Source organism: Buteo buteo, chromosome 5 (assembly GCF_964188355.1).
Source record: "Buteo buteo chromosome 5, bButBut1.hap1.1, whole genome shotgun sequence".
In the NCBI taxonomy this organism is placed as follows: domain Eukaryota; kingdom Metazoa; phylum Chordata; class Aves; order Accipitriformes; family Accipitridae; genus Buteo; species Buteo buteo.
In genome coordinates this window covers 30,502,659-30,517,779 of record NC_134175.1, presented here as the reverse complement: position 1 = coordinate 30,517,779, position 15,121 = coordinate 30,502,659, and the positions used below count along the sequence as shown (strand labels likewise).

The window sequence follows — 15,121 nt, the reverse complement described above, 5'->3', positions numbered from 1 at the left end:
TTAAAAGGGCAAAAAAGAGCATGTACAGCTACAAAATCTACCATTTACATCTAACCGCTGAAGGATATTTCACAAAGAGTTCGTTTTTAATAGGTTTGGCACTCAAAGGTAATTTCTGAATTCAAAATAAACTCAGAAAACTACATGAAAATGCAGAAAGAATGCATAATTACTGACGCAGATTGGAATATTTTTCTTGGAAAATCCATGTAATAAAAATGTGACACACAGGGGTACTGGTAAGAGACTGACCTTTATTTCCTGGCCCTAATCCATTTGGGTCAGAGTGACAAAAAGCAAAGCCTTTGTCAGATGGAAGGGGTCAGCCAGTCATGTTTAATTTTTTTCCTCTTTTTGCTTTCAAATGCAAATAAAACACATTACCAATGAAAATAATGATTGTAAATGAATACCTCAATTAAAGGGAATTTACATAAAGATATATAGGATAGAGGTGATGGTAGATACTCCAACATCCTTACAGACAATAATCCATTTCTTAATCAACTTCTGTCAATAATCATAAGCTTTCTGCTCTCCATGGTTTCCTCATTATAACACCACCTCTTGTGTTTTTAAATAGTTCTTTCTTCAGATGCTGTCCGAGCCAGCAAGTGAATCCGCTAGCTGTATTTGCCGACTCTTTGTGGTTTTTCACAGGTGTACATTATTTCTGCACAGGAGTACTGTCGGCAGCATTGTGGTGTTCTCAGATAACAGAAAGCCAGTGTTGCCTTGGGTTTTCTTTAGATGTCCTCATTCTCTGTAGGACTGACCCTTGAGGGCTGCAGTACTGGCAGGTTGCTGCCTAGTGTCTGTTTGAAATCTAACATTTCCTTCCATTTGTAATTCCTGCCCTAATGTTTCTCCTGTTCCAGTTGTCTGGCATGTAACTCCTTTGTGATGCTCCTGATCAGTCAGCACTGTTGCCAGAAACTAGTTAGAGGTTTGCACAGATTTTTTTTTCCTTCCTGTCACAACTAGTCATTGTTAAATAGTGTGCTAGTGTTTGGGGGGGGTGTGTGATCACCTTTTTCGGAAACACAGGCAAAGGGACTGAGATGATATAGCTAAACAGATGTATCTAGAATAAGGGCTTTTCTGAGGCAGTCTAGTATCATGGACATTTTCTAGTCTTGTTTCATGTCTAAATCCAAAGAGAAAAAGATGTGATCTTCAATAGACAGATTTGTTTCTAATTAATGTACTCTGAATTAAACAAGTAGCAAAAAATGTAAGCTACTAATACTACCGTACACCATTAAAAGGAGCTAATATTTCCTTTTTAGTTCAAACCGACTCCCTGTCAACAGTGGCCAAAGTTTTCATGATTCCAGTGGCTGCCTTTACTTTCCAAGTAGGTAAATGTACTAAATAGTTAGCTACTAATTAGTTTTAATAAAGAAAAATCGCATATGATGTTTTAAACCAGCTGTTGAATGTTCTGTGTTGTCATCTTCCCTTGGTGGTCCTCAGAGGTGGAATTGTGCCTGCCCCTCCCCAGACTCCCCACGACCGAGCAACCTATTGGAAAAAAATTACAATGGAAATGAAAGGACTGTTGCTTCAGTGGAGCTCACAGTAGGGTGTATTAGAAAACACAAACAGGCACAGCAACAATAAATTCAGTACAGCTTTAAAACAAAGAAAACAGTGTTAAGCCATATTACATCTTAGAGAAAAAATGTGCCAAAATTAGAACAACAAATTAAGTCTATTGGACCACAAAATTTAATATAAGATGGAGTATGAGCTATATATATATAATTAAAAGTATGTAATGAAATGGTAACTGAGCAGAGTACTAGCGAGTGGATTACAGCTGAGTATAATGATCAGCTAAAAATTGTGGTGCCAGTAGAAGATAAGAAAACCATTCTTGTAAAACAATCGAGAAATGTATTTCTTGTTAATATTTTGCCATTTCATTGCTATCTCATTGTTAATTATATTGACATTTTTGTAGAATTTGTTATATGTGCTTTTATACTGCACACAAGCCTGATCAAGAGACAAATAGTATACAAGCTGTAGCCTGCCAGTTCTGAAAACCATTATGCACAAAGCAGGTATTTGATCCACATGTAATACACCCACTGCACACAAACCTTCTCTGCCACACGAATGCCTGTATTTCATCATTTTAGTCTGTATTTAATAATTCTGTGCTTAATAATTTTATGATTAATTAATAATTAATATTTTATAATATACATGTATAATTTTATGTTAGATATACAATATAGGCACTTTGAAAAATTCCTTAGTTTTCTCTCCAATACAAAAAACAGATGAGAAAACAACAGCAGAAAAAAAGACCAGTTGTGTGGGTCTAAGAGATGTACCACGGTTAGTACAGGCTCCATCTTTCTTCATTCCCCAGGAAAGTTGAGAATTAGCCGTTAACCACAGCATACCAAAGGCGGGGCTGCTGAAGCAAGCAGAAATAACAGCCCCAGCTTTGCGGGCATGGGGGCTGCATGTAGCATCAGGTCGGTGTTTGTGGGTGCACACTCACCAGGTCGCTTACAGCAGGAAAGGCAGGATTGTCTCTGAGCCAGAGCCAAATCCAAAGAAAATTTTCCACTTGCCGTCTCTCGTGAAGACTAAATGCAGCTTATTTTGGCTAGCAGTACCACACAAGTTCTCTTTTAGACATGAAACCAACCCTGCTAGTTATGTTTTGGGGTGTAACCGCAGAGCTGTGTGATTGCAGCATCTCTGGACATACCTGGATGAATTTCAGTCTGGACAGCGCAAGCAAAAATAATGATGCAGAGAGGGTTTTCAGGTGAGCTCCAGGTCACAAACCTGATGGTACAAATGGTATAAAATTAATGCTACCATATTGTTACTGCTAGTATTGCTCAAACAAGCTAGATTAACAGGAGCGTACGCTAGTGCTACATCTTCTATGGCAATATGTGTATAACCTTCTGTCCTAGTGTATCCCAGGCATGGATTCTGACCAATTTTTCAAGTTAGAAACGGAGGCAAGCCATAGCAGCCAGAGAAGCTGAAGTGCTTCAGAGAAACCTCAGTACTAAGCCTGAGCTGAACTCTGAGCCAGCCTTGAAGAAGAATTGAAAAATATGGAGCAGGTGTCCACCTCCAAATTATCTGTGTCTAGAGTTTCACTACAGTTTAAGCTGGCACAAACCACCACTACTGCTAAAAAAGCACCTCCAGGCTCCCTCACCTCTCAGCTGCCTGTATCAGCCCTTGCTCCTCTCCTGCCTTTGCGCTGGCGCAAGTCTTTGTGCAATTGCCTGATGACCTGCATTCAGATCTGGGTGAAAGCTGATTGCTTTTCCCTGCAGTAGCTTCGCCTCCACAGCTCACTTCACCATGCAGCCGTGCAAAAACGGTGCTGGCAGAAGGCAAGGTGGGCAGTGCAGCGGTAGGAATGGGGCTCGCCAGGCAGGGGAGGGGTGTGACTGCTGCTTTTGGCAGGCAGGATGATTTAAACTGCCTGGACGTACGCATGAAACTATATTTTCCATGTTGAAAGGCGGTGAGACGTCATTGCACACCCAGCGTGGCAATAAGATGTAAAGAGACAATTCATATGAATCCTTTCAACTCTAAAATTGAGTTAAAAGTTGCTAGAGCTGCCTTTATCCCTTGCCAATTGTTGTGGCTTTACAGTAACTTTTGTTAGCTTTTAAATATTTTCTTTTTCTGCCTGTTCCATAGAAATTGAAGAAGCCTGAGTTGAGGATTGAGTTCTCCAAAGCTAACTCAGAGTTTCTCCATTTGAATTTGCTGCCTCAGAAAAGGGGGGGAAACCATACTGCCATGTGTTGGCTCATTGTTTTATGTGGTATCATGACCACCCAAGAAACTCCGATTACTCCAGTTTCTGGTCTTTTCTAGCTAATTTTTTAGTTTTCATGATAATGGAAAAAAAACTTGAAAAGATCCAAAGACTCACTAGCCAGAGGGCAGAAAGAATACAAGCCCCAAAACGCACATTTAAAACCTTGTTGTAATAATTCTGGCTTCATGATAGTGTACCACTGGGGTCGGACAGTCCTCGCGCAAGCTCCTTCGCTTTCGCTCTCTTGTCCTCTAATACAGCAAGTGCAATTACATGTTTTAAACAGTGGCATGTTAACACAGTGCCTGATGCAGACTCTGCACTCCTACTCTTGGAGTAGGAAATATTAACCACCCCCTCATTTCTCATGTACTGCTGGAATAGTTTATTTCTTTCTGCAACCAGGGCCTAAAGTCAGAAATGGTAAATCCCAGCTCTGCAGATACACAGCCATGGACAAAATGCCTGGACAAAGGGCCCTAGGCAAGACACCTCTGAATGCAAGTGTTCTGCTCTCTAAAGCAAATGCCTATGAATCAAGTGATTTAACATTTAAATAGATTTTTAAATCATTTGACTAATTGGCAATTGCCTCAGACAGGAAGGATAAACACTGTTAGTCACAGCATTTAAGAGACTAAGTATGTGGCACCTCTCCTCCTCCAGAGCATGAGTTTCATGTGATTTGCATTTGATATTTGTGCTTTCCTTTAAAACGTATCACCTTTGATTAGCTTTGTCTGGAGACTTCTCCAGGCTCACGAGCAGACCAGTTCATAACAAAGCACACTCTCAGATCAGACAGAAAGTGCTGCATCCAGGGGAAGCCAGAGCACGCCGACCTCCTCCACTGCTTGTCTGGGTAATGTTGAACCTGCCAGGTGGGCAGAAGGGGGGTCAGCAGCGCCTGCTTTTCGACTTTCTTAGCATCTTCATGTACTTATTGCACTGAGTGCTTAAGATCTTGCTGAACTTTACTCTGGTTAGTTATTATGGCTCAGCAAACTAGTATGTTTTATTTTATGCCCAGAAATCTGTACTTGTGCTCCGCCGTTTTAACTGGTTTTTACCCTACCTTGTGCCAAAATAACACACCTTGCAGAAAAGCCTCTGTTGTTTGTGAAATGATTGTATCTGATTCATCAGTAATGTGTTCTTCCATGATTCACCTCGATACCATACATCTTTGTGATGTACTATTAATGTATATGATTCAGTGTGATGCTGCACACCTCTTTGTGATTCATTGTGCTACACAGCTGATTTTTATATGGCAGACATACACATACATATAACAATAGCCAAATACGAGAGATAATGAGGAGTCGAGATTCTCCAGTGAATGCAAAACCCCAGCATACAGACACTGGTAGATGAGCTGGGGAGCATGGTGTAAAGTGGTGATGGGCACTGAATCTTCCACGATACTGATACAAAAAATGCACTGTCACAGCAGCCATGCGATATGTTTGCCACAGTAGAAAAATTGTTTGCCCTCCAGTCTTCTGAGTCACTTCCTTTAAGCATGACAGCTTATTTTCAATTTGCAATAAGTATTCTGCAACAGCAGAGTACCTCAACACCATTAAAACGTTTGGATAAGAAAGGGTCCGTGAGGCTTCAGAGGGTGGAGGTGGGTTGTCTCTCCCTTTTCTTCCTGACCTGGGGTGACCATCCTGAGGGCAGCTGGGGTATACGGACAGGGGATGTGGGGGTTGCACTTGCCGGTCAAGTGCTCCTCTTCTTCCACGTTCCTAAAAGGAGGGCTGGCGATAGCAGCGCAACCTGTGCCCTTCCTGCTCCTAGGGACCTCCAAACCCTCTCACCAACCCACAGCCACAGCAGCTTGGCAACCCCAGGCGGTACCCAGCACTCGAAAGATGCTGCTGCTTGTGGTAACACCATCCCAGCTCTGGTGGCACAAGAACGACGAAGCAGTTTTCAAAAATTACGGTCACCTGGTCATTTCGGTAATAATTGTAGATAAATGTAGCTATACTGCCTGTCACTGAAGCAGCAACCCTGGAAGGAAGGAACTCGTGCTTCCAAAGCTGCGGCCATGGCAGCGCAGCCCGGTGCCAGGACTCCCTCCATCTGCAACCGCAGGGCCGCGCTTGTGAACCGAAAACACCCGGGCTGACAGGCCCCGCTGGGTCCAGAAAGCTCTTCCTAGACGCGGCGCGGCTAACCGACAAGCAGCCGCCCTGCCTCCGTCGAAGGCCACCCTCTCCGGTCAGCCCAAGCCTGGGCCCGCGGAGCCAACGCTCCATCCAGCTCGCCTCACGCCAGCCCCACCGTGCCGGCCGACGCTGGGGCCGAGGGGCGGGCAGGCGGTGAGGGGCCGGGCGCCCCGTTACCCATCAAGGCGTCGGGGACGAGGCCTGCGGGCACGCGGCCGTCCTCGCCCGCCGCCCGCCTGGCCCCGGTCACCGCGCCCCCTATAGGCGGGGCGGCCGCGCTGCCCGCTCCCCTGAGGCGGCGGCGGCGGCGGCGGCGGCCTCGCCTCCCCCGGCGGGCTCGGCGCAGAGCGCGGGGTGGCGCCGCTGCGAGGCGGCGCGGGGGCGGCGGCGGCGGCTCCGGCTCCCCGGCACCAACCGGAAGCGCGGGGGACGGAGCGGGAGACGCGGTCGCGCCGGTTCCAGCCTCCCTCGGCGGTTCCGGGGATCGGCGCCGCTCGGGTCCCGCCAGCCCGGAGTCCCTCGGGGAAGGTGAGGAGGGCGAGGCGCCCCCCGCCACGGCCGGGTGCGGGGGGGGGGGGGCGGTGTGTCTGCAGCGCTGGGGTCGGCGCAGCGGTCGGAGGGGTTTCGCTGGGCGGCCGGCGGCCGGCCGGCGGGGCCGGAGAGCGGGGCCCGGCCGGGCCGCAGGTGTCCCCGCCGGCTTTGACGTTTCCCGGCCGCTGAAGGAACTTTGGAAGTCCTCGGGGGGAAGGCGCCGGGCCCTCCCGGCGCACGGCCTGACCTTGCGTCGCCCCGGGGCGGCAGCCTCCGGCCGGTCCCGCGGCGCCGGCCAACTTCTCCGGGAGGCAGCGGCGCCCACGCGCGGCCGCGGCGTGGGGTCCCGCGGTGGCCGCTGGGGGCCGGGAGAGGGGCCGTGCCTCGCCGGGCAAGGCACGGTGGTGTCCGCCGAGGGGCACCCGAGGGGGTGGCGGCCGCGCAGGGTGGGCCCACGCGCGAAGGGGGCTGCCAGCTGTTGTCTTCCGGGGGGGGTGGCCGCGAGACGTGGGCGGCCGGGGCCTGGCCGGGGGCTGCTGCCCTCGCCCACCCCTGCGCTCCTCAGAGGGTGTTTCGGACATGTTCACTTTGTGTGCACCTGCTGCGTTTTTCTCTTGTTTAGGGCATAAAATCCCTCAGGTTGGGCTTTGAGGTGTGACTTTCCTTCCCCTCTGTCTTTTTCCTTTCCCCGCCTCATTTTTAAAGTAAACTGGCATTCTTTTTTTTTTTGCTATGTTTGCTCAAGTTAGTTCATTTCTACCGGTATGCCTTTTTTTTTTAGCACGTGTGTGTGTGAGCCATCCATTACCCCTCTATCCCGTGTGCTTTGCTGTGAGTTGTAGCGACAGAGCCATCGGGAAAGCCATGGATCATTGCTTTTTCTAAACTCCAGAAGCAGAAATAATTTGAAAGCAATGGATTAACTGGGTCACTGCCTGAAAACATCATAGCTTTCTGCTGGAGGCACGCAGTTAGATGTTTTCAGGACTTTGCCCCGAAATTGTAAGTCCTCAGAAGCCTGCTAGTTTTCTCTATCAATAATATGCTTTGCATACCAGTGGCATTGTGTGAATAATGGTAACCCTGAGGAGAAGGCAGAAACCCTGACAAAACCACAGCCCGGATCCTGCAGTGGTGCCTGTGCAAGGACCGAGTGACTCTCTGGGTGAGGGTGCAGGTTTAGCTGCCTTGTTGTTCTTGAGTGTTGTTGCCTGTGTAGTCCTGGCAGACATCACTGACGAGGTATAATGTAAGCGAAGTGACCAGTTTAGGGTTTCTCCGAGATAAAATGTTTTCTATTTAAAGGGAAGGCTTTAAACCCGTCAGTCTGTGCCACTGACACAGCTCGGGTGGAAAATAGTTCTTTTCCTGAAGTACTCAGATTAGGCTTAGTTGAGGTCTTTTGCCATAGCACTGATGGTTGTAAAAATTCAAATAAAATTAGAAATGTTATTAATGGAAGTTATGCAGAATTCTTGGGTTCTGACAAAGAACAGGCTCAAATGTTGTTGCTTCAGTAACTAAAGTAGGCAGAGCCATGCCTCAAGTCTCACCATCTGCAGGGCTGCTGCTCAGTCTGATTAAGAAAGTTTAGGAATTGTAGGGGTTGTTGACTTTATTTTAACTTATTGGGAGATTAGAAGATTAGGATATATTTAATTTGGAGTTGTGCTTGGAGTTTGTTTGCGTCTTATCCATCAGAAGTTCATGATAGAATTAAAGGATCTTTTATTTATAAAAACTTCTTTCTGCTGTATCTCTTGTAGCTCGATATCACAGTAACTCCTTTTCTGTTTAGACAAGGCAGTGGTTAACCATGTTTTGGTGTTTGAGGTTTTTTTTGTTGGGCTTTTTTTTTTTTTTTTTTTTTTTTTAGGCTAGATAAATATTCTCCTGCAAAACCCCAGGTTGATATGCTCAGGGACTGTAGGCCATGTTAGATACAAAGGATGATTTGGGTCTAAAAATGGATGGTCAAAGATCCTGAAAGCAAATGGGCTGTTTTGCCAAATAAGGAAACTTGGCACATTCTGCTGTGTATTTTAAGATAGCACAAGTGTAGTGTGCTACTACTTTATTGGCAATATGTTGGCAGCTTGCCTTCCTGAAAGAAGCACTGAATCCTGCTTCGTGGAACCACACAGTGAAGTGAGGGCAGCGAGTTGTGTGGTTGTTCCCTTAATAAATTACAAAGTGTTTTCCTGGAGTAATTGAATATTTAAGCAGCGTCAGGTGCACGTGCAAGATGAGGGATGCAATTTTCAGTTCTGCAGCCACGCACTAAGCAAAATATGAGTTGCAGTTACTGTGCAATTTGTGCTAAATTCTTCCCTGCCTCCTGTCTCAGAGTTCTAAGTCCCTCAGTGGAAGCTCTCTATACTCCGGGAGCAGTAGCTGAATGACAAATAGTAGGGTCTTCTGGCTTGTACATGGAATAAAGCAGAGAGTTGGGCATGGCAGCACTTCCCCTACGGCACAGGCTGGTTTTGGGAAGCTGGGAGGTACAAGTGAATGTGTCGGGTTCTTGCAGTGTTGCTGTGCTGGGATGCAGGGCAGGGCAGCCTGCAGCGGGGGTTGGTTTGCAACCCGTCTGCCTGGGTGCTTGGGGGTTCCCTCACCTTGGGGGGGGCCTGGCGGGAGCAGCAAGTGTGGAACCTCAGCGGGGTCCTGGGAAGGGACCCCCACACAGGTTACTCCCCTAAAGTGCTGTAATCGCAACAAGCCAGTGATAGTGGATGGTTTCCTATACCATGCACTTACTACTGTACCAAACTGAGCTGGTTGTGGCTTAATAGCTTGCTGTAAAGTGACTCTGTGTTATGGAGTCCTGACATGTTAAATACTGACATGTTAAATACTGCCAAACGCAGCTCAGATCTGTTTATTTTTGGTGTGAAATGAACAGCTTCTAACAGCATGCTCAAATAAGTTACAATGAGGAAAAATAGGACACAGAAGATAGAGATGATGTTGCAAGATTACAAGCTCATGTTAACCATTATAAATAAAACAGAAAAATGAGAAAGTTCTTTTTTCCTCCCAAAAGATCCCGTAGGAATAATTGAAATAACCAGCAATTGAATTACTTCTTGAAATACCTGTCATTCGCTGTTTCTGAACTGTCATGTTTTCATTCCATCAACAGCAAGCAACAAAGTGAGGCGATGTAGTGTTCCCCACTGCTACACAACAGTAGTGGTTAAACGCTTGAAAGTGTGTTAGTGGGGAAGGGTGGTGCTGATGCCAAACCTTAGTTACGCTGTGTGCAGGCATGCAGGGGAACGGCTGTAATGCCCCCGGCCCCAAGCCTGGAGACCCTGTTGCAGAGGACTGCTCTCCTGACTGTGGAAGTGTAAGGTGTGAGGAAGCGCCGTCGTTGGAATGATGCACTCGTGTCAGATGCAAGTGGAAGACTATGGAGTGGAATGAAATACCTGATTTTTTTTTTTCTTAACCAATGGTATAAACTGAGATTGTTAAGTATCTTTTAAAACAGAATGACGAGTTAATAACTGTGTGTGGATTTGTCACATGCAGTTACTCTAAACAGTTGTTTTCTCAAACATAACAAAGAGATTGATCTGTTTAATTGAGGATTAACTACCATGCATCTGAAAACATGGAGTAATATTTAAACAGGTCTGTTCTTTCATCTAGAAGGAGAAAACTGTATACCTAACTTAGGATGTCATTAATTACAGATCTGTAAATAAAGAGCATCCCATGTAAATCTCATCTACTTTCTCTGGAGAAAAGCATCTGGAAGAACCTGATACAAACCAATGAATCATTCTTTAAATTATATTACTTTATTGTATGCTGGTACCTATAGTGTCTGCAGCTGACTGACTGCTGTAGATAAATCTGAAGTTGGGAAGGTGTTGAAAGAATGAATGGTAGCTTCTGCAAATGCTTGTGTGCAGGGCACTGCGTTGCAATTGCATAAATGTTTAGGTAAACTTTTAAGCAGCAAGGAGAACTCATCAGAAAAGTACGCACTTGTATTTATCAAGTGTCTGGTGTGCATGTTGTACCATCCTGAGGTCTGTTTTCTGTGAGATCTTGGAACAAGATCTTGTTCTATGTTAGAGTAACTTTCAGAAGTCAAATCATTTACTTGTTTATATGGATGATCTGGTTCTTCTGGGTGAACAATAATTTCAAATAATTTGACAGCTCTTCAGAACTATTGAATTCAGATAGTGAAGGCCAGAAATATTTGTTTCCTATGATGTATTTTTCTTTTTGCTTGGTTTTCTATTCCTTCTGCCATCCCAAATGCAACCATCTGTTATCAGCTGTTTAGATTTTCCTGTTAAATTTATGGTCCAGTCGGTGCATATGCTTTTGCCTATGAGTAACATTACTCTTCTGAATAATTCTTTTGTCAGTAAGGAGATTATTCACTGGAGCATAATTATCCATGTGCATAAACGTGTGCAGGACTGTGGCCTTAAATTGTGAGGTCTCTGGGTTGGGAAGCTGACCTGTTTTATTTGTCTATAAAGTGTCACATATGCTTGAGACACCGTGTACACAGCGTTAACTTGGAGCAACTGCTGGAGTAAACAAGGCAAATGAGCTTTTGTTTCTGAAGACCTGCTAATTAAGCAGCACTGGCAGAGAGCAAAAAGTTAAAACTGGCTTTGCTACCTTCCTGATTTGCAGGAGTGACCCATTTCCTTTTCCTTGAGCTTTCTCTAAAAAACATGTGTGAAGGGTGGTGCAAAAGATGACTCTGGGATGACAGGAAATCTAACGACAACAGCAACAAGTATAAAATGAGAACAGAAGGTCAGCAGAAGAGTTCAGGCACTTGTATCGGGGAAGGAGCTGGCAGAGTAGTGGAAGAATGGACTTTATTTCACGTCCCACCGGTAACCTCTGCTCTGACTCTGGGGAGAGAGCATTCGTGTTCCTCACCGAGACCTTTGCAGGTTGGCTGTCAGCAAAAGGTGTGCTTGAAGCCTGCTCCCTCCTAAACGTGAAGCCTTCTGTAAACATAGTAAAGTTGTCATGGTCTGGTCAGTGCTTGCCTTTACCCTTATGGGTGGTGAAGAGACGTAAAATGAAGCAGGCAGTTTCAGAAAAGTTATCTTATGCAGTATGTAGAAAAGCATTGGTGTCTTCATCTCTCATTTGCAGAACAGCTGCAACCAAATAGTGCCAGAAATTTCTGGTCAAATGATATCTCAAAATTTTAATCAGTTTAGCTGCACAATCAGGAGAGCCGGGGGGGGGGAGGGGGGGCGGGGAGTGGGAATTTTGTCTTTGTGTTTGTTATGGAAGGGACTGGGATGAAGAGGTTTTGGCAGTTGGCAGTGCTAGGTGTGTTAGAGGTGCATTTCCCAGCCCCGGACAACACATAATGCATGGATTCCATCTCAAAAAGCCCTATGGATTGCAGGCTCCCAGAAGATACAGTATGTTTTGGTACTATAGGTAGACTAGTATAATTGGAGGTGTAATTTTCACCCGCAACCCAAAGTCTCTGTGTCATTTTTTGGCTTGTTTTATTCAAACCCATCTCTTTCATTTTATGCTGATAAGTTTACTTTCATTAATTGGAAGTGTGGTAACTTTTGGTGTTAATTAAAACTACTTTGTCTAAACTGGTGCATCTGAAATGATCCCGCAGCAGGCTTGCACGTGGTTCTGGAGGATGCTGTGTCCTGCAGTCCCACTAAGGACCTGAGACTTCCTGATCTTACACCATTAAAAAAAGAAACCTAAAATTAGTCATTGTTCAGTCGTTTAGGTGATAACGTTTCTTGAAATTCGCTACGGGCATAAGCTTTATCGCTGTGAAATCTCAGAGAAGGACGTTCTGTTCCTCTGGCAGCAGACATGGGATCGTCTCATGAAACTGCCAACACCGGTCTTGGCACAGGCTGCAGAATTTCACATATTGTAACCCAGATGAATTACCGCGTACTTGCGCTTTGTTATAACACGCGAACAGAACTGAGTCACTTGGGAAGAGACGTTTTACCGTGGCCAGGTTTTTCCACCTCCTTGCGCCAAGCACCCCTACCTTGCCCCGAGTGCCGGCAGCGCGCGTGGTGCGTGCCAAGGTGCCGCTGCCTGCCCTGCCTGCCGGAAGGCTGCCGGCCCAGCTGGGCTGGTGCGTGCCTCGTGCGCGGCCGTCGCGCTGGGAGAGCCGGCGTGCCTGGCGTGCCTGAGCTCCTAGGCAAGCTTGGAGCGGGGAGCGCGCTTCCCATCCGTTGGCACGCTTCAGTTGCGTTGGGGTAGACGGTGACATGCCTGCCTTTCACGGAGCCACTTCCATGGTGATTGGGAAACATCAGTATCGCTCTGAGGAATGTTTTTAGTCATTTCTGTCTCCCAGCTGCTCATAATAGCTCGTGCAAATTATGCAAACTTTTGCACAGCCTGTTGGAGTGTCAGTTCCCAGGCTCTTTTCCTCCTGTGCCCCGCGGATTTTACTGTAGCGTCTTTATGGCAACTGGTTCTGGTTTTGGAGTGTCTGAGCATGGGTAAGAAAGTCCATAAATCCACAGAGCATATGTGTTAATGAAAGCTTTTCTCTTCACAGGTTTTGCAGTGGTATATTTTGTCATTATGAGATGTCGTCTACCCGTGCTTCATTTGTGCAAATTAGATTTGATGACTTGCAGTTTTTTGAGAACTGCGGTGGAGGGAGTTTCGGGAGTGTCTACCGAGCCCGATGGATTTCTCAGGACAAGGAGGTGGCTGTAAAGAAGCTGCTCAAAATAGAAAAAGAGGTAAGAGTTTACTTTTCATTCACTTCTGTCTGCTGTGGAAACAAGGACAGAAACTCTTTTCTAGTGTCTTCCATCCTCTAGCTATTTGAAGCAAACTACCTTGGGCTTTTTGTTGGTTTAATTACAAAACCCTGTAACTAGATGATGCTATAATAAAGACATACCAAGGGGGCCCCAGCCAAGGGTGTCTCTGATTTAAAGCATTATTGTTTTACTGTTTACTGTCCTCCCCGACTTTTCTTGTTTAGCAGCTCCTCTCTGTCCTGGCCCTGACGAGGAGGAGGGCTAGCTGCATCTGTGGACCTAGTAATTTCCCTTTGATACCGCTGGGCATGTTGCTAGATAGGAAGAGGTAGCGTTCACTGTCTTTGCTTCTGTTTTCTCCTCTACATCTGGTCTCTTAAGTGCTGTGGTTCATGTCTGTATGTTCGCTATAGGCTTAGCGTGTGTTGCTCGGCATTGTCTCTTCCCTGCCTGCTGCAGGTTTTGATGTGGGGCTCCACTAGCTCTGACTTAGACCAAGCTGAAGTGTGGCTATGACTCATCTTGCAGCAAGGTTTAAGCCTAACCATTCTACCAGTCACCTTCCCTTGCTACGTCCTGCGCACTTGGAATGGCAGACAGGTCCTTGCCAATCCTGTGGGAAAAGGCAGAATTAACTGCACCTTTACCATTTAAGGTTGGTTTGAGATTTTTTTTTTTAAAAAGATTTTTAGGTTTACCTAAAAATCCTCTTGACCCTCAGCTTTTTACAGTCCCAGCAGGGACACAGTGTCTATGGTTGTCACAGCGCTCCAGTCTGCCTGCTGGTCACCACCGCTGGTGCAGCAGTGAGGACACACCAGTGTGATGGACAGCACAGTTACTGGACCGCTGTTCCAGCATGACTACATCTAACTGGTATACGATATCCTCAAAGTATTTTAGGAAGACATAAGCTGGAGAACAGCAGAGCAGCACTAGGGATAATACACTTAGTACACCAACGTTCATCCACTGCTACAGCAACCGAGTTAGTGTGATTAAGTCATGCTTAGTGATGTGATAAGCATGTTTGATGATGATTAAGCAGTTTGCTGTCTAAGATAATGTGGAACGATCTCATGACTTTTCCAGGATGGTGGGAGATGTATACCTTCTGTCGAATGTCAGTTTGTACTGTTTTCTTTATTTCTACTATTTGTTAATATCAAAAGATATACAAAGACAAGTGAATTTGGTGCTATGCAGTATCAGTAATACGCTCCTTAAAAATCAACTGGCTGGCAGATCTCAGTAGTGGTCAGTGAAGTATCTTTATTGAATAGGTGTGTTTCTGGTGGGATTACACAGGAGCCTGTGCTAGACCTATTACTAGGTACTTCAAGCATTTTTGAAAGGAAATTTAAAAACAATGTTACTATATCTTGTGATGGCATAAACGTTAGTGGAACTGGAAATGATAGAGAAAGTAGGACAATCATATGTATTGCTTGACAGAGATGGACCATGCAACAAAAATATTTTTTTTAAAACAGCCAAATACAATGTTCAGCTTATAGTAACAAGGAACACAGTTTGTACACTAGGAAAAGGAAACCGTATGCTGGAAAGAATTTAGTATAATTTAAGGGTTTATTTAGGGATTAATGAAGACCTGCAGCTCATTAAGAGCTCATATCATGGTGCTGTTAGGCAAATTAGGTTAATGCCTTTGCATATCCAAATGAGGATCAAGTCATCTGTAAGAACCAGGGGTGCTTTATCTTGGTATGTGGTACTGGGGAAATGGGTGTTAGGCAGTAGGTGCAGACCTAGTTCTGTTGTGTTTAAAAGGATGTAAGCAAACTGGAGGGGCAGCCCAA

The 15,121-nt window shown here is 45.6% G+C and overlaps 1 protein-coding gene across 2 annotated transcripts in view; it reads left to right on the top strand.

Annotated features, from left to right (window-relative positions):
* Positions 1-6,280: 6,280 nt before the first annotated feature.
* Positions 6,281-15,121, top strand: part of MAP3K20 (mitogen-activated protein kinase kinase kinase 20) — a 96,274-nt gene continuing 87,433 nt past the window's right edge. Inside the window, exons 1-2 of one of the 2 annotated variants that reach the window (XM_075028431.1) lie at positions 6,281-6,528; positions 13,088-13,277. In XM_075028431.1, the coding sequence (XP_074884532.1) occupies positions 13,119-13,277 (159 nt within the window). In that variant the 5' untranslated portion in view covers positions 6,281-6,528; positions 13,088-13,118. The remainder of the gene's footprint in view (positions 6,529-13,087; positions 13,278-15,121) is intronic. The other variant, XM_075028433.1, reaches the window with a different exon arrangement.